This window comes from Talaromyces amestolkiae (assembly GCF_001896365.1).
Source record: "Talaromyces amestolkiae strain CIB chromosome Unknown scaffold13.1, whole genome shotgun sequence".
NCBI classification, from domain to species: Eukaryota; Fungi; Ascomycota; class Eurotiomycetes; order Eurotiales; family Trichocomaceae; genus Talaromyces; species Talaromyces amestolkiae.
In genome coordinates, this window is record NW_024468049.1 from 126,001 (window position 1) to 153,090 (window position 27,090).

The window sequence follows — 27,090 nt, forward strand, 5'->3', positions numbered from 1 at the left end:
TAGCCTGTGGGGCGCCTGTCAAATGTGTTAGGAAATTCGATCTAATCGTTCAACTACATGCAACTTCGACATGGTTAGGGGGTTCGACGGGTTAAAAAAAAGGTGAAATGCAATTTTGCGCACTTTGTGAGATATGATCAGGACTGCAAAGGCTTACTCTTAAGGTTTTTAGCTTGAAGGCATATGGCGCCCACTCGGTAGTCTTCAATAAGGGACTTGACATGGGGTGTGATTGTAGTACCCTCAAATCCCATTGACAATAGAGAGCCAATTTGCCTGAGAAACAATATGTCAGTTTCGGAATCAGGAGAGCCATGCAGTTTTTGCTGTTATGCCACTTACTCATCCATAGAGTCCGCCATGACCGGCACCCTCAATAGTCAACCGTTGCATAGGCAACTATATGACATTAATATTTGAATATGGGTGGATTAAGCCATAGTCATTGACAACCATCACAAAAGTATGAACAATGGCTGATGCGATGATATTTTATCGGCTTCGTTTGGTCTATAATCACTGAACTCATGACTAGGTCCGGCTATAGAAGGGGAGTATAATGTGGTTGGCACAACATAAGAATCTCCACAAATGCGAATCCATCAAATGTTTGGTCTAAGTAGCTTGTTGCGTTCGATTATGAACGTTCTGTTCTAGTCCAGACAGACCCGGTCAAGCCCAGTGCCACAACAAGCAGAAAAAGCGAATTAGAAAAGTCAAGGGGTAAAAATTGTAACGTTACATAAATTTAGTGTAGAAAATGGGGCTGTCCATGCTGTGATCAGTCTTTTGGCCAATCATATCACGAATGATTTATTGCTGATCACATGATGCGCACTAACCCTAACCCCTGCTGGATCCTGCTCCAACTATCTATCCCTGAAGAGAATATCCGACATTCTCACCCCTTCCTAGGCTGATTAAATTGGCCCTCATCTTCTCCGCTCGCTCACCTGCTCCCAAAGAAGCATCCTCCCGGTCAATCCAGAAGCCTATACCGTGTTGCAACACAGCTGTAGCTCGCACTTTATCTGAATTGCCGCTGCGGTCTTTCAAGCCCAGGCTACCGTGCAGTGTGAGCCGGATTTCCTCGCCTCCCTCGACCTTAGGTTGGTAAATACCACGGTGCAAAATATTGCTGTCATAGAAGACTGCGTCACCAGGTTCTAGACGAACAATGAGCTGGTTTGGTAGAGTCGCTTCGTAAGGATCTGCCGCTCGTTCAATATCAGTGCGCACACGGCGATGAGAGCCTGGTACCACAATCAGTGATGCGTCGGGGCATAACGACAGATTATATTGTGCATGTGATTGTTTGCCTTCTGGGCTTTTCTGTTGGAGTAGCTGGAGCTCTTGTTCGGGTGTAACGGTTTCTGAAATATCATCTCGATGCCAACGTAGCTCAAACGGTATGTTTTCTGGTGCAACCAAAAGATTGAATAATTCCATGACTAGCAATTCTTCATGTGTTGCATCATTGCTTGTGGCCTCTTTCTTGCTGGCCGAAAGTCCCAATAATTCTTCCGCGACACTGAGAATCTTGGGCGAAAAGTATGTCTTAATAAACTTTTCGCGATGTGGCATCTCGGGATGCATCAGGTGTTGAACTCCCCAAATACCACCCTCGGATGATGGTGGCGGAGTGCTTGGCCATGGTGGAAACTGCTTGGGAACAGAGCGCAGGTACGGCCATTTACCATTTCGTGTTCGCAAAGTGACTTCGGTTGCTGCTTCACGCAAAGTCGCCACTTCAGAGGGTGTGAGGATTGATCGCACAACCACGAATCCGTCACGTTGAAGAGCTTCCAGATAAGGCCTATGGGTACTTGTTGTAGTGGAAGCAGTCATTGTTGTAGTGGTGGTCATTTTACCGGGTGTATATATTGGGTCTTGATAAGATTAATAGGGTGTTGAGAAACTTGGTGTTTGGAATAGGCGGAATTGATGGAGGAAAGATGTGTATATATATACAAGCTTGCTTAGCTAGATCTGCATGGTCAAGTTAGTCATGTTACATAAATTATTCAATGGAATGAATTTCTCAAGGCTGTCTGTTAATGCAGATGTTGGTACACTTGTTAATATTAGGTAATGGTCGCAGCCTACCTTCAGAGTTGTTACAGCTTGCGTGCTTCCTAGAGGATAGGAAGGACTTCAAAACCTTTGAAATAATTGTAATCAGTGATCTCACAATGTGACCATAAGGATCCTGTATTGTACTAGTAAGTAAGCAACCTGATTATGGCTCAATAAGGCAGACTCCACCAATCACCCACACATTCACCATTATCCACTCTGTCCACAACTCTAACACATCTTTTGTAATGAAAATAATGTAACGTGACATTGCAAACATCTATATGATTTAATTCTACCATCGCAATGCCGTCAATTAATGGTTACCTTAGTTCGAATTCCACGAAGATGCTCGCATTGGGGGTTGAATGTACAACGTAGGGTATTACAACCTGGAATGTTCTTTCGAAGCTGCTCGTCATGCTACGTTTTAGTGACTTGTGGTGTTAGTGATAAATACATGAGGGTATCTTATGGTGGGCGTCTATGAGATGAAAAATCCTTCCAGATGAACTAAATGCGGAAGTCTTCTTGTAGATATTCAGCTCTAATCTGAGCATGAGCACCCAATTTTGATGGGAGGGGAATCGAATGATTGTGGCCATTACCAGAAGAAAACGACGATAGGACCCATAGAAAGTATTTATTACAAATTTTCGCTCAAAATGCATCAGTCCTTCACTGTGAGATGGGGACTTATGGGTAAGAAACTACTCTCTGCCGTATCATTATTATGCCACAATATAGTCTAGGGCTCAACAAAATATGCCAGGTACTGGCAACATGGCCATGAGCAAGTGTCCTTTGGGAACATTGTTAAATTTTGACAACACGCACTGAATAGTCTCTGGTTCTGATGCCAGAGGAACAGCATTCGCCGAGGATCTATTACATACCCAGAATTTGCAAAATGATGGAGATATTGACCATGTTGTCTCGGCAGTGGTATCATAGTCATGCATAGAGAAGGCACAAAATTTTATTGCAGGACTCGAGTTACCAGCCACATATGTATGCTATAATTTTAACAGAGGAGTTACGTCCGATCAAAATTTTGATGTGGTATATATAGCGACACCTCATTCTCATCATTATTAGCATGCTATGTTGGCACTCGTGTCCGGGAAGCACGTTATGTGTGAGAAGCCACTGACGGTTAATGCCAACCAAGCAGAAGCACTATGCGACGAAGCCAGAAAAAGAACCCATTCTAACGGAGGTTATGTGGACACTATCTCTGTCGATTACCAAAGATGTGATGAGTGACATCCGCCGTGAAACTGTCGGCGAGGTGTTACGAAATTTGGTAGACACAAGTTTTGGAGTCGGGGTCGAGAAAATCTGGGGAACTGAGCACAGGATGCTCAACAAGGGATTGGCCGGCGGAGCATTTCTTGACTGTAAATTTCGATAGATCCATTCGAACCGCAAGTCACTGTATTATATTGGAATACGCGCTTTGAAATATTGGCACCCATGGACAAGTGGGAATTTACAGCTTGACGTGGATTTCCTATCCCTTTACCACATCTTGCCTTTACCACAACGCAAGCCCCCGGCAGCGATTGCAGCTCAGGTTAAATTGAACTCTTTGATCCGCGCAGAGGAAGCATCGTCGATTTTTCTTACCTTCCCCACGACTATACGCAATAACATCGCAAATCGGAAATTGCAGGCTGTTGCTCTCGCCAACTTGCGAGTCTCGACTGATCCAGACGGCCAGAATAGTGCTGGCCTCCCTATCCGTATACAGGGTAGCCGTGGAGAGATTCAGCTTGATGCTCCATCGTTTCGACCCGGGAAATATCGTATAATTCTCCGGAACGACAATACAAAGGTCGAGGGCCGTAGAAGCGTTCGAGAAGTCAATCATCCCAATTTGATGGAGATAAAGTGCATGTATTGGGAAGCTGACGATGTAAGACGTTGTCTCTGGGATGGCAAAATTAAGAGTGAATTGTTTCCATGGGATTAAATGATTACAGTGATGAAGGACAATTGATGAAACTTGGAGACAAGGCGGGCTGTCGTATCCAGATGAAATTGAGAGTACAGTTTACTCAAGCTCCGAGTTCTAGGCGACTTGTTTCTCCATAAGAATAATCCTGATATAAAGGAACCTTGATTCAGTTCAATAATGATTTGTTACAAGGTCGTGCTCGAAATGGCGCTTGTACTACGAAAACTCTGCGTATAGAGAGAAAGACCCCGCAAAGAACGCTGATCATAGTACATACGTAGCTATTCCATGCGTCATGAATTTTTTTCAACTATCCACAATCCCGATTGCCACATTGCGCCAATTGACCACGAGAATGTTTATTGATGACCTTTCCACGATTGCCTTCTTTGTATGCGAATAAAAGGATTCTTGAACTGTTCAAAAGTTGACGGCCGTCGCCCAAGCGGAAAGGCATCTTCCTATTATTTCGGAGTATATTTAGGAAGAAGATTCCGTACCGCATGCTGAATAGCGGCTTCGTACCCAAATGTCCCTAGGCCGACGATGCAAGCAACAGCTTTGTCTGAAAAGTAACTGTGATGTCGCCATTGCTCTCTGGCATGAACATTACTAATGTGAACCTCGATGAACGGTATTGATACTCCAAGGAGAGCATCTCGGATGGCAACGCTTGTATGTGTATATGCTGCTGGGTTGATTACGATCAAGTCCACCTTATTCCGAGCCTCGTGGATGCGATCGACCAATTGGCCCTCATGATTGCTTTGAAATGCTTCCACTGTAACATTGTGTTGCTTGCCCAATTCGATACAGGTGTTTTCGACGTCTTGTAGCGTAGTCGATCCGTAGATATGAGGTTCTCGAAGGCCGAGTAGGTTGAGGTTAGGACCGTTGAGGATCAAGATAGTCGGCATTGCAAGTGACTGAATGGGTATCGTGAAGGTTTGAGTTCGATTTTCTCTTTCTCCTCTCAAAATTAACGATATAGTAAGAATATACAATCTAGGAATATATTTCTGCCCCCTGGGCAGTGTGCGCGAATAGACGCATGGTACTATGTTGAAGTCAAATGGTGAGCGTCACTACCCCGCCCACCCGGGGAAATGCTTTGCCGTTGTCAGGAAATCCCGGCCGAAACCCCGATCGACCCACCGGGCAGTTCGCCGATAATTTACTCGCCTCATTACAGATCCCTATTGTAAAGACTAGCAGTATATGGATTAGAAGACCATATGGACAAGTCAGCAGTACGTATCTTGGTTGTTGGGATATGTAATCATAGCATTCGCAAATTAGCACCATCAGGGGGTATATGGCACTTCGTCATTCAGGTCGTAACTATTCATCCTAGGCGTCATACACACTCCCTCTCAAAGACAGCAAACATAACGAGTAAATAAAGATGCTTCGAGGATGGACAAGCCCCAGCGTTCAGTCAGTATCTGCAGACTCATCGTCGCGTTGAGCATTTTGGGCAATGAAGTATTGTTCTCGTACTGTATGTCGCATAATGTGGCTAGGCGCAGGTCTGTTCGTGAATAGTTCAAATTGAGCAATACCCTGCTCAACAAGCACATCGAGACCATCAGCGACAATCCACCCTTGCGACCGTCGAGCTTGCATATCGCGAATCAGTCGGGTGACAAGAGGTTTGTAAGCAAACTGCAGGTGGTCAGCAACTTTGAAGTCTACAATAGATGACATGGAACAGTAGAAAAAATCAGTGACTCACCTCAACGAAAACACCCCCGGTCGGACTACTTAACCATTGTTCCGGGATTAGAAAGTCTGGGGCGTCATTATCACCAACTTTGTGTGCAGGGATACAAGAGACGATAATTGTGGGCTGCCACAGATCAGCAGGCCATGGGGTGGCGAGGGTAGTGAAAACAGCCACTCGCAAATCAGGATAAACCGTTGCAAAATAATCCGCAAGTCTACGAGCATTCGCTTCAGTTCGGTTGAAGATGCAAATATTCTTGACMCCCGCTTTGACACAGGCATATATGGCAGCASGAGCCATACCGCCGGCGCCGATAATCAGCGCGCTCGTTTGCGATCGTACTGCATTTGCAGGCGAGAGATTCTTCTCGATACATGTACGAATTCCAATATGGTCTGTATTGTAGCCCTTGAGATATAATCTTGAACTATCCTGGCCAGTCGAAATGCTCTCAATAACAACGGTGTTGACCGCGCCGATAACTTTGGCATCAAGACTCATTTCATCCATCATCTGCACGACCTCGGTTTTGTATGGATATACAATAGCAAGCCCGCCCTGTGAGTCACGTCGGAAAACCTCGCGAATGCGAGCCAGTTGATCGCTTTCAACGTAATCACAAATGTGAGGCATTCCACATGCAGTGGACGCAGCATTATGCATAGCTGGCGTCAAGCTGTATGAAACATTCTGTCCAAAAACTGTAAAATATTTTTTTGATCTCCAGAAGGAGGAATATAATGCTTTTTGAGCATCTGCGAGGGTGACCCCGCGACTCGTAGCTTGCGACCGGAGGACGACGGGGGATAAAAGAGGGTTTAAGCAAACGGATGAACGTCCAAATTTCCCAGTATTATAGCAGCTCACCGGAAAGTCGCTGAATTTCTGTGCCTCTAAAATCACTTTAACACATCCAAGATTATCAATAGGCTCGTGAGCCTCGCCAGTCAGCCTTATGGCACTACAATGGAGTAAGCTTGCTTTGTCAAAGACGGCTGGCAAAGTAGTGGAGTTCCAGTATTCTGAAACGGATCCAGGGTGGTGGTATTTCCCAATGATCTTAGAATGGCACTTTGCAAGCTGTAATTGCTTGGCTAAAGCTGCTCTCGTGTCCAATGAAACAACGATAACCTCTGGTGCTTGCCGCACAACGAGTTCCAACAAGTTGGCTTGAGCTATATAGCTCATCTTCGTCGAGATCTCCAGATCGATGATAATAGGGACATGGCAGTACTTTCTTAATACTGCAACTCTTTGTGATAGCTGAGAGAAGATTTCATGTTGATTTTCAAGGGTAATTTCAACCAGTATGACCACTGCGTCCGCTCCAGAGTCAAGCTCCGTGTAGTCGGCTTGTGTGTCTTCCAACCATGACATTGGAACTTGCAGCGCATAAGTGTACGGATGTGAAAAGATATTGGCAAGTGCCTTTGGCTCTTCAGATTGCGGAAAAATACCATTGAGAAAGCGGATAAATTCTCCCTCGGTCGCTTTCAATTTGAGGGGTCCAAGTGCTTTATCGTCCATCAATGGCTGAGATATATTGAAGAACTCAAAATTGGCAAATCTGCGGTGTATCTTCTCACTTAATTGATAAGTTCGATAGAGCCGATCTTTGTCCGAATCCGTTCGGTTAATTATGTTGTCGAGATCCCGTTGAATGTGTACAATGGGGTTTGTGTTTGATAATGATTTCAACAGTCGACGTTGGCGGTTGCTTGCCATGGCAAAAAATCCGACAAGAACGCAACCTTTCTGCCTCGAGCCAAATACCTCACTGGTTACCTCGTCTTCCAGATTCCGGTATGCAGTTGCTCCATGCGCCTCGATGTATTCTCGGGGCGATAGCCCTGAACTTGCCGTGAAGACGGTGTCAAAATCAACAAACTCTCTCCGCAGAGCAGCCGAGGCTATGAGACCCAGCGTTTTCTTGCCTGCGCTAGGAAATCCCACCAGGATGATACTCTCGTCGCCATGATATTGCCTAGCTAATACCGGCGACTCGTACAAGCGATTCTCGAGGTCCTCAAGACTTGGCGATCTATTGGGCGATGAGAGGGACACTATGTGTCTGGAATGGCGCTCCAAGTCCACGCGGGGATGGATGTGCGTGGGAGTGGATCGGCGCGAAGAGCCATTGTTTTGTTGCGGTAACTGGGTCTGATCAAAACTGCGCTTCCGTGAACTAAAGAGCGATGGGCCGAAAGGACTGCGACGAGGGCTGTCTAGCGAAGCGGTGTCCATGACTTATAGTCAGCGAGAGGACACCATCGTTACCGAAAAGCTGGGGAAGGAGCAGGAGCCTAGGAAGGAAATGGGGGAGTGAGCCACGGCCACCTCCGAGTAAGGCCTACCTAAGGCATCCACCCGGAGGAGCATTAATCCGGTCCGCAGGTCGGAACAGCGATTGCCCGGTCTCCGTGCGCTTGCCTGGCCAGCCTTGTACCTTCCGTAGGCACTAGTAAGTGATGAGATCTTGACAAGAACAAGAACAAGAACAAGAACAGTCTTAGATCATACGACTCGGCCCCTCCCTTCGGATCGGCTCACCATCATGACACGCCATGTCAGAACAGGACCCCTCTTCGAAACGCCAGCGAATCAACCAAGCCTGTGATCAGTGCCGCAAACGAAAGTCGAAATGCGATGGCGCCCAGCCTACTTGCTCAACGTGTGATAATCTGGGAAAGGTGTGCACGTACGGAACCCCTGTGAAGAAAAGAGGGCTGCCCACCGGCTATGTCAGAGGCATCGAAGCCTTGCTCGGGCTGTTCCAACAGTTTCTTCCCAACGGAGAGTACACGCTACGGAAGATCTTGAGAGAGAACATTGCGGGGCGAATTGTCGACAGCGAATATCTGGACAACGCGTCGGACATTTGGCGATCTTCCGATTTAGCGAAAGACTTTGACCAATTGCTAAGCTCGGTGGACAACAACATAGGAAGCAGATTGACATCAGAGACAGTTCAACTTCCAGAACTGCGAAATGTCGACACAATAATCCATCAACAACCGGGCGAGGTCAATCTCTTTGAAAGACTAAAGTATTGCGCGGATCTGCCACCTCCGGATTACCCGCCAAATATCCAAGAGATTGTAGACTTTTATTTTCAAACCACCCATTGTTGGTTTCCGATCGTCGAGCGTCGCATGATCCTGAAAGCCCTTTACCGCGACGACACGGGTAACAACGCTGAACGCGACTCGGACAACTACAGCCTTTGTTTGTGGGCGATTGTGGGTTACACTTCGGCCATCGCGTCTGATCAATTCGCCCGGTTCGATGCAATCCATCTGAACAGCATTCAGACATATGTCAGGTTTTGCTTGATGAGAAGCGAGAACTCTTTTTCTATCGGCAGTGTTCAGGCGCTTTGCATATTGGCACTTCTCAATATTGGACTGGAAAAGTTTAACACGTCCAGGCTATTGCTTTTACAAGCATTCACCATGCTAATAGATGCCAATGCTGAAGAACGACAAAATTCTGAGCGATACTATCATACGCTGCATGGGTGTTTTTACCTAGATCAAATACTATCGGCGTATTTGTCGACAACCTCATTCTTTCCAAACACCTGGTATTCAGTTATTGGTCATCTGGATGAAAACGCTTTGGAAGAGTGGGAGCTTTCTCCACCTGCCAAAAGTCTTGACCCCTCTCTGATGAACCTTGATCGACAACCGCTTCGCACAATAAGCTCTTTCAACATGACCTGTGAGCTCGTGAGTAGGATCCCCCCTCGCGGGGAGAGTAAGCTTGACAGAGAACAGCTGCATGCACTCATAACCCATTTACAAAACTGGTATTCGAGTCTAAGAAAGCATCACCAACTTCCGAAGCTTGGAACAGCAAACCCGCCGCTCTTTGTTCTTCATCTAACCTACAATTTTGTTCTTTTACTTGTCCTTGAAGAGGCCAGCAAGTCTGGACTCCAGCATAAACTACTAATTGATAAGACAATCAGCTCTAGTATAGAGCTCCTGGCTCAAGCTTTGGATCTTGGTCATGCATTATATAGAAATCCGCTCCTGATTCTATTTGCGTATCAACTGAAGTCTTGGGTCGATTTATCCTACACGTTGGCCCCGCTAGCCATAAGCCCGGCCATTCAGTCGCGCTTCTCTCAGCTGTTTGGCAATTTCCAGGAAATATACAATTCTGAGCGCTCAAGAGCATACAATCATCACCCCCCAGCGATAGGATCAGATACAAGTAACGTTGCAAAGATACACTCTGGCCATCCCTCCACCGTGTCACCATCGATGATAGGTGGCCAAACCGTTATGTCCGATGATCGAGTTTATGTGAGTACCTCGTACTAAACATTCAATGGCACTACTTTTACTCTTTGCTGTCGCTAACGTGAATATAAGCCACAGACTCCCGTCAGTGACAGAAATTTGACCACTAATCTGCCTCCTGACGATACTACTGTCGAAAGAGATGATCTAGATATCATTTTTGAAGACATTGCAGCGATGGTCTTGCCAAGGAGGTATTACATCAACACTTTCCTCAAACATCATGTATTACGTTTACTAAGGCACCAAACAGATATGATGGCGAAATCGCCGACTTTGCTCAAAACCTTGGTTTTCTTAGCAATGATCTCAACTTTGACTCTATGGCTTTTCAGGGCACACAAGGTGGCTCTTGAATTGATAGGACGCTGATGACATTGATACCTAGACACTTGTTGGTGCGAAGCCCTCAAAGACGTCCTGCGATTTGATGAGAAGGACCATCGGAATCGAGAATATCCGCCCTCAGCTTTTCCCACGAAGCGATCCCTCTCTTTGCGTGGTCAGCGGGAACGGAAGGGTTGGGATCGGCCATTGTTCTAGAGAATAGCTCCATGGACACCCAGCCTTTATATCCAAGGTCTTTCAGGATGGTCCTCGCAATGTCAGCAACGGGAAGATAGCCGCCTCTGTCGGCTTCATAGGCAAAGAGCCTTGCATTGCGGCTCCAAGACATTCTGGGTGGCTGGCTTTCGACATGCCACGGGTGTCCTTCAACTAATGGCGCCTCCATGCGCTCAGCGTCCACTAACTGGATAAAGAACACTCTCTTAATATCAACAGTCGCGCGCATTCGGTTAAGGGAAGCCTTGAGGACTGTGTCTGCATCCGGAGTTTTCCCCGACGGGCTTGCTGGGTCGGCCCATATCCGGCCGGCGATATTGAAGGTGTCGAGGCAACAACCGAAATTGATTCTATTCACTCTTTCGACCACTTCCCATGATTGTTCCCAAGTATCAACATAGGTTCCCCAACAAAGGCTTTCGAAAGCAAATCTCACAGGGGGTCTTTCCTGCAGACCCAGATCGGCAAGTTCTGTCAGGTCGCGGACAAGAAGCTCCATGTCGTCTGATAATTCCTCCTTAGGTAGAAAGTTCGAGGGTATATGGATCAGGTCTGTTCTCAGTATCTTGACCAGCCTAAACCAGAATTTAATCTCTTGGATTCTGCGTTTGTGTTCTTCGCGATCTAAAAGCCCGCCATAAAAGCCGAAAGGTTGTAGGTTGATGATAGTCAATCGATAGAGATCACATAAGCGACGAATCTCCGCTGCTGCGTCTATTAAATTCTCCTCGTGTGTTCTGTTGACTCCATACGACTTTGCAAAGTATTCCAAGTCTTCGTAAAACAGTTCGATTCCTTCGAAGCCGGCTTCGGCGGCTTGTTGGAGCTTTCCCGGCATGTCGTGCACCCAGGCGCGCCCGAGGGACATGGTTGATATCGCTGGGGCACACTGCATCGTAAATGTGTTTCTGTGTGTTCTTTCAAGACTGTTCTTGTCTGACCGGCGACATGCGACCAGGAAAACGTTGTAAGCGGCTATAATGAAAACGAATACAGATATGGGGTCAACGCTGTCTAACAGGTATAAGGCTCAAATGACGCTGTGCAAATGCTCCGAGAATGAATTGGTGGCAGATCATGAATTATCAGTGGGCGAGATGATTTACTTATGACAGGAACGTAAATGAAAATAAATAAGATACTATAGAGCGCCCGTCGCATGTCGAAACGAATCAGGGAATTTTGTTCGGGAAAAACCATTCCCATGTCCCCTGTTGTCGTCGGAGCAGGGCTGCCGAAGCCAGCCTCAAGGCCGGTCCGGTTGCGACTTGTCGACGGGGCTCAGTGATCTACTGTGATACTATAGTTCTACATGTTTTCGATTGATCAGTACTCAGATATCCGATTGTCCGCATGTTTCGCAAACGACTTTGCTTGCAGCCGACCCTTCGATTCTTAGGCAGACACCGTCAATAAGAAACAGCAAGGATGAATCCAGACGTCCCTGAGTAAAGAAGTCGGCACATCATGCTAGTCTGCTATACTCTGCGAAGATGGACAGGACGAGTCTTGGCACGGCGAAACACTCAGCCGGCGGGGAACCTTTCATCCCGCAGTCCAGGCGGCCGACGGAGGAAAACGGGAAGGAAAGCTTCTCATTTCATAACTTTGCGCTGTACATGTATATGTCGAAACACCAGAAGACACCAGCGAAATATATTTCCTCCTTTCTATTCAGTCTTCTATTCACCAGGCGAGCAGCTAAGCGCGAAGGAACGTCACCACTCTACGAAAGCCCGGGAAATCGCGAAAATGGCTTCTGATCTCACCATCGCTCTTCGTGAGTCCTACGAACATGGCTCCTCATTCTTCAGCGATTCAGCAGCGCGAGACACGAAAACGAGAATCCCTCTCCTGGGATACCCCATCCATCACTCGATGGCGCCCTTGGTCCAGAATTACCTGTTCAACGGCAAGAATCTACCATGGCAATACTACCTCTTGGAGTCGAAAGAGCCGAGTGATTTGCTGAAAGTCCTGGACGATCCGGCAGAGAATTGCATTGGTGCCGCTGTGACTATGCCACACAAAGTCACATTCATGTCTCATGTGGATGAAGTCACATCGTCAGGCAAAGTGATAGGAGCAATCAATACCGTTTTCTTACGCCGAGACAAGACTACCGGCAAGCCAAGGCGCATTGGCACCAACACGGATACAATTGGTATTAGTAGATCTTTCAGCACTGTTCCATCGTCTTTGGTGTCTCCGGACGCTAAGAATAAACCTGCCCTGGTGGTAGGGGGAGGTGGTGCTTCTCGCAGTGCCATATACGCTCTGCACTATCTTATGGGTGTTTCGGAGATATATTTGGTCAGTCGATTGAAAAGTGAGACAGATGAACTTATAGATTGGTTCAATCGCGATGCGTCCACAACTTCGGGATCCAAATTCAACGGAAAATTACGGGCACTGCATTCTCTTGAAGAAGCGAAAACACTTCCTGCTCCATATTACGTTGTCAGCGCCATCCCTGACTTCCCTCCACAGACAGAGGGCGAGAAACTATCATCCGCCATTACCAGAGAGCTTCTTGGGCGACAAAGTGCGGCGGAGAAAGGACTTCTACTAGAAATGTGTTACCACCCCAACATCAGAACTTCCCTGTACGACTACGCTGAAAACAACGGGTGGTATGTCATACCAGGTACCGAGGCAATGATATGGCAAGCAGTTGCACAACAAGTCCTCTGGACTGAGGCTGAGGTTGTCAACGAGGTCTCAATCGTCGAAAATCTTAAAAAGATTGTCAGCGAGGAGATTACACAAAGAGCGGCCAACGCCGCAACGTAAAACTTGATAGTGTTCAAAAAGGCTTAGCTCAAGAAATTCAAATCCTGAACCGTGGATATAATTCTTATCTTTGACAGCAAAAAATGACGGTGATACAACCAAAATAAGCTCTTTTTGCAACCCTCAGTTTACGCTCATCCACTTCAACGACGTTTGTCTTGAACGGCCACTTTGTGCTTATTTAATAAAGGGCTTTTAAGGGCCAAGGTGACTCCGATCAGGCAAAGAATCGGAAGTGTCGATTTCTGTATTGATGGTTTCCTTTTTGGTAAGGGACTCACACATGAACTGACTAAGACCGCTAGTAAATATCAAGCCTTTTTTTCAGCGAGTATTGATCAATAACATTTGTTTATCTCGGCGTTTCATAGTGTGACATCATTGATATATCTCAGAATGATGGAAGAGCGAAGTACCTATGTAAATAGCTGTACAAACACCGGACTGGTTTAAAAATCATTCCGTTCCAGTGATTCTCTGGACAGGGTTCCAAAAAAGAAAGGGAAACTCTAGTTTGAGCTTCAAAAGTGCAAGTATTGTTGTCTGTCTAAAATAGGTTACAAATCTTGTTCGGATGGACGTTGCACAAAAGGACTATGATTGGTTTTATATGGCTCTTGTTATACTCGGATTTCAGTACAGCAAATCCTAATAACAGACGACTCTGAGCAATAGCAAATAGCGGTAATCTTACTTCGTTTAAAATAGTGCCATTATAGATTTATTTTAGTATGATACTAGCTCCAATCCATAGCCGTTGCAGGGCCGGTGCAGGGACGACATATGCCGTTCCTCTGGGTTTCTAACTGAGAAAGTGCGGGAACTGTACGAAGATGGTCAAAATAGTTCTCACTGTGGTATTTAATGAATTAATTGTTGTCTTCTAGAGGAAACCGTCCAAATGTTACAGATAGCGTCTATAGGTGTCGAATGAATCGACTACCAAGAGCAGCAGCACCAATGGTAGCGTAATATAAAAATTAATAACCATGCAGATTATAAGCACTAATTTTGCGTGTATACCCAATTCCAGTCAATTGTATCCCAGAACTGGTCCATATCAATGGCCATTCCGTCCGTGCCCAGAACCTCCTCTAACACTTCCGGCATGAGCATGGCACCATCGACATTAACCATATCGACGCTGGCTTGGTGGTGGTATTGATGTGGCTGATGTGCTTTCATTTGCGCCAACCTATTCCTCACATCGGACACAATCCACGGCAATGGCATGACCTCGGCACCGTCGACAGTACCAGCACCGGCGGTTTTTGTAGTGGCAGACTCCCACGCCTCCCACGCCTTCAAAACACCCCTCGAAAACACAATCACAATTGCCTTTTGCTGTTTTCCGGCATTATTGAGTGTCTCATCAGTATTGGCGTTTTCGTTCATGTTAACATTCATGGTCATGCGGGCCTTGTAGTTCTCATTCAAGGCTTCCCAGGCATGCGCATGCGCCAGAGGAGACTTGCGTAATTCTCGAAGAAGGTGTATATATGCGAGGATGGGAAATTCAAAGTGAAAAAACCATTGGAACTGTGATTTATAATTGTTATTATTCTGAGCGGAGAGTGTCGTTATGATCTTGGTATCTGAGTCGAGCATTTTCAGGGCTGCCACGGTTGCACCAACATTCGCTTCCGCATCTTCATTTTTGCCGCTATTTGCGTCGTCATGGTTCAATGAACTAAAATATATGGAAAAATAGTACTCTCGTAGTCGGTGTTTGGCGATATAGCCTCGCGTCGTCCAAATGGTAAGAAAATGCAACGGATTCTCTGGATCGCAAAACGAAAGATATTTATCTTCCATAGTCCTCTCCAGAACAGACAAGTCATCTAACTTTTTTCTGGTTGATTCGTGTTCCTCATCTGGGTCTTCCGATAATAAGCTGATGTGCAAGGTATTCTTCATCCTATACCGGGTAATCCTATTGGGATAAAACGAACGCCCAAAATCGTACAATGCGCTTCGCGCCACTGTGAAAATAGCTTCGGTTGGTCCGTCCTGCATTGTAATTGGTGATGACGAGTTCGGTCGTAGTTCCGAATCATTCACATTTAGAGGGATTTGACAGTCCCAGGAAGAACAGGCAAATGGTGTTATGCCTATGTCGGAGCAGACTTGGTTGTTGAAAATAGCAAGCGACCACCACAGTCGACGACGCATTTCGGCTTCGAAAAAGCCGGAGTTTGAATTGGCGGTTTCGTCGTGGATCCCCATGCGTTGTGCGATATGGATGGCTATGGCCAGCATGGAGGATAGAGATCGGGGGTCTGTTTCGGACGCAATTGAGATCTGACGCCCAGTTAGATGATATCCACACATATAGATATATCTGTAAGAGATGAGAGGGTGACATACTAAATACAGATACAGCGCTGTCAAGCAATCACGGTCACTCGACTCCATAACTCTACACTTCATCAACGCTTGCCGACATGCAGCCTGATACCGTGACAAAACATCTTTCCGAGATGCAGATGCAAACAAAGCGCGACACTCATCCTCGGAGAGACTCAGAACCGAAACGCAATAAATACTGAACATGAGTGCCTCCAATATAGAATCATGAGCATGCACATTCGGCAAATCGAGCGCTGCATCAATAATACGCCGTTGCAGAGTCACTGTGTGCGTGACTTTGAGTAGAGGGTTTACATTTTCTAGATAGACTTGCCAAAGCTTTAGAATTTGGATCTGGGATGGATGCACAAAAGTGAGATTTTCAGGTGATGGCGATGGTGATGGTGAACCAAATAACAGGTGCTCACTGCCTTCGCTTTGGTAGGAGAGATCCCACAGGTGTTTTATGATGGCGTCACGGACAGCGTCGTTGTTGCATATGGGGTCATCACTGTCATTTTCTAGGATCTGCTCGAATAATCAGTCGACGTAGGTGTTCAGTAGAAGTGAGAGATTGGTCGTACGGCCTGACTTAATATATGCCAAAGTTCCCTGCGGATAAATCAGTCAAAGTATACTTGAGCTCGCATAGCTCGTTTTATGCATACACCTGTTTACATTTATTTGGCTCTTTGCTAGTCGATGCCTTTGGGCGCGCAACATCAGAGCTTCTACCCTGACTAGCAGGCGTGAGTGCACGTAGCTCTGGAACTTCGGCAGACCAAGGATCAAAATCGACATGATTTTGCCGCAGMAAATCTTCATAAAATCGGACTCGTTCGAGCAATTCTCTCTCCGGAAACTGTCGGCGGCTACTCCGCTGCGTAAGCGAAGCTTGAACGCACTGCGCGCCGTTCCGGACACAGTTTGCGCATGGGAATTTGCGTTCACATTTCACCTTGCGTTTCTGGCAGAGAACGCACGAGAGCATCCGTTGTGATTTGCGCTTTGATGGTGGCTCTGGTGTTGTCGACATGTTGTTTTATTTATCACGAGTCGAAAGAAAATTGTGGATGATTGATGGAGGAAGTTGAGGAGGGCTCGGCCCCGTCTCGGGGTTTCTTTTCCGTTCGGACTTTGAAATCCCGGGCATCAAAGTCACCATACCTCCATCGTAAATCACTGTAATTCTACATGTAGATAAGTTTTTATTTTATTTTTGAGGAAACAACGATATTTTGGAATAGTAACAGCAGTATGAGAATGTGCCAAAGTTTGCTTATTGGCGTCGTTGTTCAATAATCTATATACAAGAAGTTGATAGGTCTCGTAGGTTAAATAAAAACAGTGCAATATTAATTAGGTATGGACTCATTATTTCTCACGCCGTACTCATGCATCTTGAAGCTTAGAATTACAAATATGTAGATAGAGTGAGTGCCCTAGATACGTTGTAAGATTGATTATACATACTTCTAAAGAAAGGACGCTGCCAATGCCCTAAGATTCCAATGCTGCTCGGCCCCGATGACCACCAAAAAATTCCTGTATAAAAGGTCCAGCTCGCCCTTTCGAAAAACGACTATTTCAAGTCATGAAATTGTATATTCATCATTATTTGTACTATAATATTGCAGGAAAAGCATCGAATCCCAACACCATGACGTCTCGGCAGCCAACGTCGCCAGAAGGTAAAGCGGCATCTGGGGACCAGCAATCTGACATAACCAGCACTGAGCTTGAGGGCGAAGAATCTATCAATGCAGCAGTCAAGGAGGCAACTCCTACACAGCCGGAAAAACGGTCAGCAACGAAGACTGTCCTCGTCTTAGTCTCGGTTCTCATGAGCATGTTCCTGGTTGCTTTGGACCGCACAATTATTTCGACTGTACGAACTCTCTGAACCAATTGCAATGATACTTATTGTTCTGACTCAGTTTTCGGACACTTCAGGCCATACCCCGAATCACCGACGAGTTCAATTCCCTCTCCGATGTAGGCTGGTACGGAAGTGCCTATTTGTTGACGTGTTGTGCACTACAATTGTTCTATGGCAGGGTATACACTCTGTTTCCTATTAGAGAGGTTTTGTTAATGAGTATACTATTATTTGAGATTGCCTCTGCTATTTGTGGAGCTGCTCCGAATTCAGTTACTTTTATTGTTGGAAGGGCGATTGCGGGTGTTGGTGCTGCCGGTATATTTGCTGGTGTCGTGAGTTATCCTATTCAAATATACTCCGGTTCATACCCGCTTTCTAAACGATTTTTTCGTACTAGGTGGTATGTATTGCCTTGGTCATACCTGTGGAAAAACGTCCCCAAATTCAAGGCTTATTCGGCGGGCTCATGGGGGTTTCGTCGATTGCCGGTCCCTTGATTGGTGGTGGTTTCACGTCGAATGTGACTTGGAGATGGTGTTTCTATATAAATCTACCCTTTGGCGCGCTGGCGTTGGTGGTCATTTTCTTTTTGCTCGATACCCCGGATCGAGAGACTACCAAACTTCCCTTTACTGCCAAATTATTGAAACTTGATTTCTTGGGTACCGGATTCATGATGCCTGGTGTGATCTGCCTCCTGCTGGCGCTTCAATGGGGCGGTCAACAGTACGCTGTAAGTTGACAGTATCCCTGTCGATCTTGGAATATGATTAACTGATGACCTCTCATTCAGTGGAGTAACTGGCGCATAATTTTATTGCTTGTCCTTTCAGGGGCGCTTCTGATTGCTTTTGCTGCCGTTCAATTACTCTGCCCAACAACGGCGACGCTTCCTGCCCGTATCTTCAAACAGCGCAGTCTCGTTGCCGGGTTTTGGTCAACGCTGTGCATGAATTCTGGGAACTATATACTGGGTTAGTGAAACTCTTTGCCACCTCACTCATAATTAACCATCTATTCCAGTATACTTCCTCCCTGTCTGGTTCCAATCAATAAAAGGCGTCAGTGCCGCACAATCCGGCATCAAAATACTGCCTCTAATGCTATCTATGGTCGCCGTATCAATCGGTAGCGGATTCCTAAGTTCCAAAATCGGATACTACACGCCCCTTGCAATCATGGGATCCTGCGTCATGGCTGTTGGCTTTGGCTTGTTTACAACCCTTCAACTAGATACTGAGGAAGCAAAATGGGTTGGCTATCAAATAATATACGGTATTGGTCTCGGATGCTGCTTTCAAGTGCCCAATCTCGCGGCACAAGTCACTCTACCTAAAAAGGATATACCCACTGGATTAGCTCTGTTGCTGTTTGGAACGCTTCTGGGCGCGGCTGTCTTTGTATCTGTTGGTGAAAATGTGCTTGGTAATCAGCTTGTGCAGAGACTTTCCTGGGTTCCCGGTTTTAATCGAGAACTTGTTATATCGTCGGGTGCAACGTCTTTGCTTGATTCGCTGCCGGAGGACATGCGTCAGAAAGGACTGGCGGACTATAATGAAGCACTGCGTGAGGTGTTCAAGACGGGCTTGGTCCCTTCCTGTTTGAGTGTGCTTGGGGCGGTGTCACTGGAGTGGAGGAGCGTTAAGAAGAAGGTGGAGAACGATAGGCTGATGCAGCAGAAGGAGGTACGAGCTACTCACGAGGCTGAAGTCGCTAAAGAGTAGATTATGGCATAAAGTGGCAGCGTTACGAGAAAGAGAATTACAAGCTTTCTTGCCTATATTACCGTAAATTTCTTTTGTCTATACGAAATTAAAAATATATAGGTAGTCTTCTTTTTCTTTCTTTCTAGTCTAGGAATCTAAACAAGGAAGTATCTAACACTAATTTCTAACGGTGTTTAGATCGTCTAACCCACTGTGTGGATTAAGTTGACTAATTACGTCGGATAGCCGATAGATAGTGCCTTAATCAAGTAAATAAGAAATATCATATATCGCCAATACATACATTGGGGTACAAGGCAAATGGGCAATTCTTTCAGAGAAGTCTAATATTAGAAATGCAGGAGCTATGTAGTCTGTTCGCCCTTTTCTTTCCATCTTGTTTGATTGGCATCTGTCATATTTCTGATAAAATAAAGCACTTTGGTCAGACCAGTCAGGGTTATAGCTAATAAAAGTTATGGGAGCTAAGATCAAAGTGACTAGGGATGGCGTGGTATAGCGATCATATCCCATATTAACCAAGTATGTTCTGATATTATTCCCTCGACCGGTGCCCTCTCAATATTTTATTCCATCATGAACCACTGTTGCACAATACGCCGGTCACTCGGCTTGAGGGTTTTCTGAGATCGCAATACAATATAAATCTCAATTTTTTGAAAGTCTCAATGTGCATACAGTGCCGGGAAACTTGTTCCGTACCTAGTACTGAAAAAATGCATGTCTTTTTGGGTGAACAAGTAATTATTTGTCAGTTAAACCAAAACTCGTGTACCTTAGCGAGAGCAACTTGTAAAGCCTAGGAATTGCAAGAAAAAAGAAAGAAAAACCCCCCATTTCAAGAAAGACTTCTTTTGCACATTACCAAGCCAATGTGGTACACTAATTTATGACATGATGCATGTTGACAGGTGATATACTTTCAAACGATTGTAAGAGAGGATAGGGAAAAGAATGATAAAATTTCAAGTATTAGGATATATGGGTATATGGGTGTTTAATGGAACAAATCTCCGGATCTGTTCATACAATGGACATCCCGATGTTATTGACACTCCCAAGACGAGTCTTCTTAATGTTTGGTCTCCTCAGGCTCGATGTTGTTCATTTCTACCGGAGACGGGGTCCGGCTGCGATCATCGGGACCAACAGTCCATGAGGCTATCGTCTTTGTAATAGGGTCGGCTTCTGGGTCTGATTTGGGCACGGATTGTTGCTCGTTGCGTGTAGTTCGACGCGATTCTCCAGTGACTGAATTGAAGTTGCTGCCAAAATACTTTGGAAAGATAGCTCCTAGGATGATACGAAGTGCTGGCATGCAAGCGCAGACAATGGCAATATCACATTCGAGGACTGACCAGTAGACTGCGGGAGCATTTTCGTCTTTCGGTAATATTAGCATGGAGAATAAAAAGTATTCGGACGTGGAGTTGAAATCCCAAGACTTACAGGTAATATTAGTAGATTTAGAAAATCGTACCAAGGACTCAAGTCGTAAGATGCTGACCAATGTAATTCTGTCCCATTATCGTTAGTTTGACTCTAGGTATGACAAAAATCTAACAAAATGGTCACGGGAAGGCTACTCACAGAAATCCAATAGAGAACATGGACAAAATCTGCAATTTCTTGTGCCAGTTCAACTTCAGGCCTAAAAGGAGAGGAATTGGCAGAGAAATGATGGCCAAGTCAATGATGATTTCAAACGCGGCACGGATCCACGAGAAGGTATTGATGTTGATACACTTTCCGGCATATTCACCAGTCCAACCATCCCAGAAGAAGGATATCGGCGTGCATTGGAATATCATAGAAAATGTATTTGCGGCTCCGAAGCAGACCACAAAAATCGATATACCAATGGCACACTGGCGGAATACGGTTGAGTCGAAAACACGGAGATAGAAGAAGAGAATAGAAAGCTGAGTGAACATCTCCGAAATCATGTAGAAAACCTCCGCAAAATATAGATCCTGATACTTGAATCGTCAGTGATAAAGCGCCGCAGAGAATCAATGGCTCAGTTGCAGAAAGAACCAGTACTCGCCTTCAGTGTTTGCGTCAAATTGTCGAAGGGTATGGTCCATATATCCTTGCCCATGCCAGTTCTGGCCACTACAAAAGTAAATTAACCTAACCATCTCAACTCTTTCCCTAACAGAATACGTACTCGGGAAAAGAAGGAAATTCAAGGGCAAAGCAAAGACCTATTTTACGAATGTCAGCGAAGCCTATTGAAGATGACGGAGACCAGGAGAGGGTAGGTACCAAGGCCAGTATTATAAATCTGTCGTCCCAAGCGAAGAACTTGTTGATGAATACCCGGGCGTAAATCCGAAGTAAGACGAGAATTATCGTCAGACTTCCAAACGCGGCCGGGATACCAACCATCACTGGCCTGATGTCATGAGATGGCATCTCGCAAGCCGCGTAGGTCGCATTAGTGGTTGCTGCAAACAACATTAGATTGATGTCACAACTTAAGTATAGTTTGTAAGTGTCCTTCGGGTCTGAGATTATCTTACTGAGAATTTCCTTCGGTGTGCAGGTTCCGTTCCCAACACATAATTGAACTGCACCTTGAAATGCCGTGTCTGCACAAAGACAGGTCAAGTCCTGGGACGAGCAGTGAGAGAGCGGAAGCGAGTCTTCGAAGCAAGTGGCCTATGTGTATATTTTAGAAAATGAAGTAATCGGAATGTGACTGCATGAAATGAATCAGAGACTTACCGCACATTTCGGCATCTCGTCTAGCAAACTAGCACAAGTGAGGAGTGCTAGCGAAAAGGCCGCCAATATCGAGAAAACAGCTTTCATCGTCGCTTCTTGATGAGTTTTTTGACCTTTTCGCAAAGAAATTACTTTTACCCAAGGTGAGCTGATTGTCGAAATACGATTGGGGCTCTTGCATTATCCATCGATTGACAAATATTCTGCGAACCTTTATATATCTATTGTTTGAGGGGCTATAGTCCCTCTAAATATTCAAAGAGGGGGAAAGCGAACATCACTGTAAGGAGACTTTTCTTTTTTTCCATTTATGCGTCTTGTCAGGGTTCCATGCGCACAGATGATGTATCTTGAGGCTCCGTTCTGCTATTCGAATTCGGGTTGGGTAATCAAACTATAGCCTACCCAACAGCATACGAGGTCAGATTCCTAGCAGCTGATTGGAACATTCAAGAGCTCTTTACTCCTCGGATTATTTAGCATTAACATTTTAATAGGTAGAAGACATGTCATATTTTGTTTGACGCAAGGCACTCTCTTCCGGTTGTGGCGTCAACATCAACTAGTGGTGCGGACTGTATCCGGCGCAAGGGGTTCACAATTCCCACGGTTTGACAGGTTATAAGGCTCCTACCGACGCTTTCACGCATTTGAGTCTAAAAGTACGTCCAGTGCAGTATATATAACCTGTCTAGCCACTATTCGATCATTGCATAAACTGTATAGCATATGTGTCATAGCTTCGTAGATCACCCACACTCTAAAATACTCTCCGAAAGTGGATCAATGTCGATGGTAGACATTGGCTGCGGAAATTGACAATCTCACACGCATGGCTTGCTGTTGCCTGTCTTTAGCTAATCGGAGACTCAAGACTAGGGGTGATCCGCGGTAGATGTCTCGACCTTGAGAAAATACGTATCACATTGTCCGACGTCACTGGACATGCATGGGTGGAACTGAACCTGGTAAAACAGCTCATAATTGTTATGTATAGAAATTGACTCCGATCATTTACAGGGACATCGTTTGTCATTCCAAATGAATTGCAACAGCCTGCCTTGGACACTATGAAGCAGATAGATATCAAATTTGACTAATCGACTATTATAGTAATCTGTATTAGTTTGTATTATCGCTCTAAATATTACTTGTTCGCTAAATTAAATCTCTCAAAATGACTACATTGACACCCTAGTATAATCGGTATATTCGTGATCAATCTAAAATGTGACATTTTGCATTAGTTTGGCATCGCTCTGCTGCCAAGGGTGTGCTTGTTCGATACTCCTTATGAGATCTTCGTGATGCGGAGATCGTGGCCTTATTGAAGCTTTGAATGGAGCCGGGTGGCTAACAACACCAGGTAGGAAATCTACCACTGGCTCAACCTCCTGACCATCTTCAGTGGCTTTTCCTATCTTGAAGACGGATAGAGCCTGTGCTATATTGACAAATAGGGCAGTGTCGGCTAGCAAACGGCCAGGACATACCCGGCGTCCGAAGCCGAAGACTAGTGTATGCGGGTCAGGTTCCGGGATATGTCTCTCGGTGGCTAGGAAACGTTCAGGTTTGAATTGCATCGGGTTGTGATAGACAGCTGGATCATGCGTAAAGAACCTTAAGTACAAGTCAGCATCATAGTCTATGTTCAAATAGAGTGCGTTGACACAAGTTGACTCACCAAACGTTAGGCATGATGTATGATCCTTTTGGGATAAAGTAACCTTCACAAATATCGTCTTCGGTGGTCATATGCGGCAAACACATTGGTGCTACAGGATGCCAACGAAGCACCTCTTTCACCATTGCATCCAAATACGGAAGATTCGGCCGGTCTGCAATTTCGGGGAGACGACCAGTACCAACAACACGGTCAATCTCTTCTTGCGCTTTCTGTTGGACCTCTGGAAATAGAATCATGGCCAAGAAGAAACATGACAACGACGAAACGGTCTATTTTAATTAGCGTCATCTCATACTCAAATCAGCACAGGTTGCTTACAGTATCTGCACCTGCTGTGAACAAGGACATGGCTGAACATTTCACAGTGAACAAATCATCGGCATTTGCAATTGGTTGCTGGAGCAAATCCGACAGAAAAGATGGTTCATTGACACCGTCCGCCATCTGCTGCTTAACAAAAGCATACGGTCTTTCGGTGAGTTCGGACAGCGTGGATCCCCACAAGCGACCAATTTCTTTGAATCTAGCTCCAGGGAACCAATCCGGCAAGTGTTTTACTGCTTCAGATGTTAATGTCTGGCTTTATTATTCCAAAATATTGGGATCATACGAAACGGAAGCATATCAACTAGCCATGTACCAGGAACGGCAGCCCGCGCAAATTGATCCATGGCTTGACCAGCCAACTCTACCAACGGGTCCCTGCCATGTGGTTCTGTCGTGTATCCATAGGCAATCTTAAGGATAACGGAGCCGGCCTCCCTATTTTTCAACAGTAGGGTTAGTGACTTCGACTCGCAGTCAATGATTCGAAGAGAGACATACTTTCGGATATGCTCGGTGAGGTTAGTCGGATCATCCAAGATGTGAAGCAGGAAATGACCGGCCTCTCTTTCTTGAAGAGGGTTGAAGCGTGCGGACGCAGTCAACGAACCTAGCACTTTGGACATGTTCTTTCGAATAGCTCGGAATCGATTGTTGTACGGTGAAAGCCCAAGTGAATTTTCCCAGCCCAATCTAGAGGAAAAGGGAAGAAGTCACCCTTAGTTTTTTCTTTCATCTAACAATCATTCTGAAAATCAAGGCGAAAAGGGAAACTTACATTTCACCAGCAAAGACTTGCTTTGGCCGAGATGAATGTTTGACTGAGCGCTTTTCCAGCAAATCGAACGCCAAGCGAACGTCATTGACAATGACCAAAGTCTGTCCCATGATTGTGACGGAACTAATGCCACCTAATCAAACCAAAGGTATGAGACTTCAATGGATCAACTAGCCATGTAGTGACTCCTAACGTACCGTATGCATCTTTGTGCCGCAACCAATGCTGCCACTCTTGCTGCCCGGGCGGAGGTAGATCGCCTAGATTACCAACCAGGAACTTGCCCTTGGGTCCCGGTGGGAGCGGCGGCCGTTTGATGTGTTTGAACTGGGCAAGAATTTTGTAAATGAAGAACAGGCTGAGGCTGTAAAGCATAAATCGTCCAATTGATACAACGTCCATTTTTAATTGCAAGGTGAAACTGTGTATATTTCCTAAACAGATCCTTGGAAAGCGACTAGGGGCGTACACATATACACAGGAACCGACAATGATAGTTATAGTAGATGCTGACTAGGTTTTCGAAAGCTGAAATCAAGTACACCTATATATATCTTTTATTGACTCGCAATTAATATCAGCCGATCAGGGGCGGGGAAGTGCTGGGAAAATAGACCCAAACCCTTCCTTTCACACTTAAGATCCGAGACCCTACCAAGCTAAGTGAGGGGATATGACAACAGTGCTCATCACTACTCATGTACGTTTGTCTTGGTGATACCAGTTGATGCTGCAATATAATCCTCCGTTTGCACATGGCTCATAGAAATTACACAGCGCATACCCCGTATTGGCTGCATTCTGCCTGTGTCCCACTAAATCTCCTGTCTGTTTCCCTAGCCTTATGCACTGCAACTGCTTTAATATCACTAGACTACTCAGTTCAGACACGAAAACCGCCATGGTGTCAAAGCGGTATCTAGATTAATACAAAAAAATGACATATCACTTTTCAGTGACTTGCATTGCAGCTCCACACCGCCGATCATTGGTTGGACGGAGTATTTGTTATCCACCCTTGCAGAGAATCCACCGACTTTTGTCCTCTGATTGGGGGCTGTCAGTGTGCAAGTCACCGCAACTTGAAGCAGAGGGATTGTGAATGTTACGCGCAAAACCGGGAATACGAACAGGTGGGAAAGTTCACATCTCGTCTACATATACAGTGGATGTCGGGAAGGTTGTTTGCGGGTGTGGATGTCTTGTTCGTTCGGATGTCATGCAAATGACTTGGGAAGGTTGATCGATGAAAACTATCCGATGTTTGACTCTGCGAAAAGGAGTTGAATGTCAATCACACTTTTCCATTCAGCAGTCTGAATAGAGTCATGGAACGAAAACTCCTCGAAGCTCGGCTCTCTGTCCCCCACTAAGATCAGAACAAGATGCTATGACCGTGATCTTCTCCAACCCTGAAGTTTCCGACATTTTAATGTTTCCAGGTCGCCGTTAAATACTAGAATTGGATCGAATAGAGATTCTTGGAGACTGATTTTCAAGTAAAAACAAGAAAGAACTCACCTGTCAATCGCATCTCTGAAAAATGCATTGTCAAATACAATCAATCTGCAGAATCGTATCTAGATCACACAAATCATCAGAAACATTGAAGCGTCAATTGGAGGCAATGCACTAAAATAGCACGACAACTACCCCTTTGACTCCCCAATAAGGCAGGTAGTCTAGATTATACTTTAAAGAAGTACAGAGAAGTGCCTTACTAACGTGTTACAAACTGGACGTCTTATCATCAGGAAATTTCATTGGTTGTTCTGGCCGTCATACCTGCCTGTGTGCTGAAAGCGGGATGATCGTTTGCCTGGGCCTGCAATTATTCTTCCATATTTGTCCGAATCTTCAGCTGTTTCATTACAATATAAATGCAAAAGAGTTCAATACTATTAGTCTATGTACGTACCCCGCCATCAATGCGAGTAATGGTCAAGTTCAACAGCTTCTCGCATGTCAGTGACAGACACAACTGGAAATTGTACATCAATGCATGTGATATGCCGACTTTTATGCAATCGTCTACCCGCTTATTTTACCAGTCGGATACAGAGGTTATACTGGATAGTAGTTTTAAACCCGAGACGTGTAGGCCTGTGAGTTTCAATCATTTGTGCTAAATGAGAGGCATACATCACTTAATAATATTTTGGCCCATGCAAAGGCTGTCTTGACAAA

The 27,090-nt window shown here is 45.4% G+C and overlaps 9 protein-coding genes across 9 annotated transcripts; 3 read left to right on the forward strand and 6 right to left on the reverse strand.

The window, feature by feature from the left end:
- Window positions 1-873: 873 nt before the first annotated feature.
- On the reverse strand, window positions 874-1,866 carry BHQ10_006717 (uncharacterized protein; the record flags this gene model as incomplete). The annotated part of the gene is made up of 1 exon (XM_040879334.1): window positions 874-1,866. One exon carries the CDS (start codon window positions 1,864-1,866, stop codon window positions 874-876), a length of 993 nt encoding a protein of 330 aa, XP_040735221.1.
- Window positions 1,867-4,500: 2,634 nt separating this feature from the next.
- Window positions 4,501-4,953, reverse strand: BHQ10_006718 (uncharacterized protein; the record flags this gene model as incomplete). The annotated part of the gene is made up of 1 exon (XM_040879335.1): window positions 4,501-4,953. One exon carries the CDS (start codon window positions 4,951-4,953, stop codon window positions 4,501-4,503), a length of 453 nt encoding a protein of 150 aa, XP_040735222.1.
- Window positions 4,954-5,470: 517 nt separating this feature from the next.
- On the reverse strand, window positions 5,471-8,006 carry BHQ10_006719 (uncharacterized protein; the record flags this gene model as incomplete). Its single annotated transcript, XM_040879336.1, has 3 exons — window positions 5,471-5,701; window positions 5,772-7,295; window positions 7,536-8,006. The coding sequence occupies 3 exons, from the start codon at window positions 8,004-8,006 to the stop codon at window positions 5,471-5,473; spliced, it is 2,226 nt and encodes a 741-aa protein (XP_040735223.1).
- A 320-nt stretch (window positions 8,007-8,326) lies between these two features.
- On the forward strand, window positions 8,327-10,425 carry BHQ10_006720 (uncharacterized protein; the record flags this gene model as incomplete). The annotated part of the gene is made up of 3 exons (XM_040879338.1): window positions 8,327-9,079; window positions 10,142-10,263; window positions 10,323-10,425. The coding sequence occupies 3 exons, from the start codon at window positions 8,327-8,329 to the stop codon at window positions 10,423-10,425; spliced, it is 978 nt and encodes a 325-aa protein (XP_040735224.1).
- A 53-nt stretch (window positions 10,426-10,478) lies between these two features.
- Window positions 10,479-11,528, reverse strand: BHQ10_006721 (uncharacterized protein; the record flags this gene model as incomplete). The annotated part of the gene is made up of 1 exon (XM_040879339.1): window positions 10,479-11,528. One exon carries the CDS (start codon window positions 11,526-11,528, stop codon window positions 10,479-10,481), a length of 1,050 nt encoding a protein of 349 aa, XP_040735225.1.
- An 857-nt stretch (window positions 11,529-12,385) lies between these two features.
- On the forward strand, window positions 12,386-13,426 carry BHQ10_006722 (uncharacterized protein; the record flags this gene model as incomplete). The annotated part of the gene is made up of 1 exon (XM_040879340.1): window positions 12,386-13,426. One exon carries the CDS (start codon window positions 12,386-12,388, stop codon window positions 13,424-13,426), a length of 1,041 nt encoding a protein of 346 aa, XP_040735226.1.
- A 1,005-nt stretch (window positions 13,427-14,431) lies between these two features.
- On the reverse strand, window positions 14,432-16,811 carry BHQ10_006723 (uncharacterized protein; the record flags this gene model as incomplete). Its single annotated transcript, XM_040879341.1, has 4 exons — window positions 14,432-15,727; window positions 15,794-16,303; window positions 16,360-16,387; window positions 16,444-16,811. 4 exons carry the CDS (start codon window positions 16,809-16,811, stop codon window positions 14,432-14,434), a joined length of 2,202 nt encoding a protein of 733 aa, XP_040735227.1.
- A 624-nt stretch (window positions 16,812-17,435) lies between these two features.
- Window positions 17,436-19,381, forward strand: BHQ10_006724 (uncharacterized protein; the record flags this gene model as incomplete). The annotated part of the gene is made up of 7 exons (XM_040879342.1): window positions 17,436-17,663; window positions 17,729-17,778; window positions 17,833-17,873; window positions 17,928-17,989; window positions 18,055-18,390; window positions 18,451-18,631; window positions 18,681-19,381. 7 exons carry the CDS (start codon window positions 17,436-17,438, stop codon window positions 19,379-19,381), a joined length of 1,599 nt encoding a protein of 532 aa, XP_040735228.1.
- Window positions 19,382-20,456: 1,075 nt separating this feature from the next.
- Window positions 20,457-25,305, reverse strand: BHQ10_006725 (uncharacterized protein; the record flags this gene model as incomplete). The annotated part of the gene is made up of 10 exons (XM_040879343.1): window positions 20,457-20,767; window positions 20,834-20,901; window positions 20,975-21,357; window positions 23,608-23,734; window positions 23,799-24,070; window positions 24,120-24,358; window positions 24,442-24,563; window positions 24,627-24,818; window positions 24,904-25,036; window positions 25,101-25,305. 10 exons carry the CDS (start codon window positions 25,303-25,305, stop codon window positions 20,457-20,459), a joined length of 2,052 nt encoding a protein of 683 aa, XP_040735229.1.
- Between the last annotated feature and the right edge of the window lie 1,785 nt (window positions 25,306-27,090).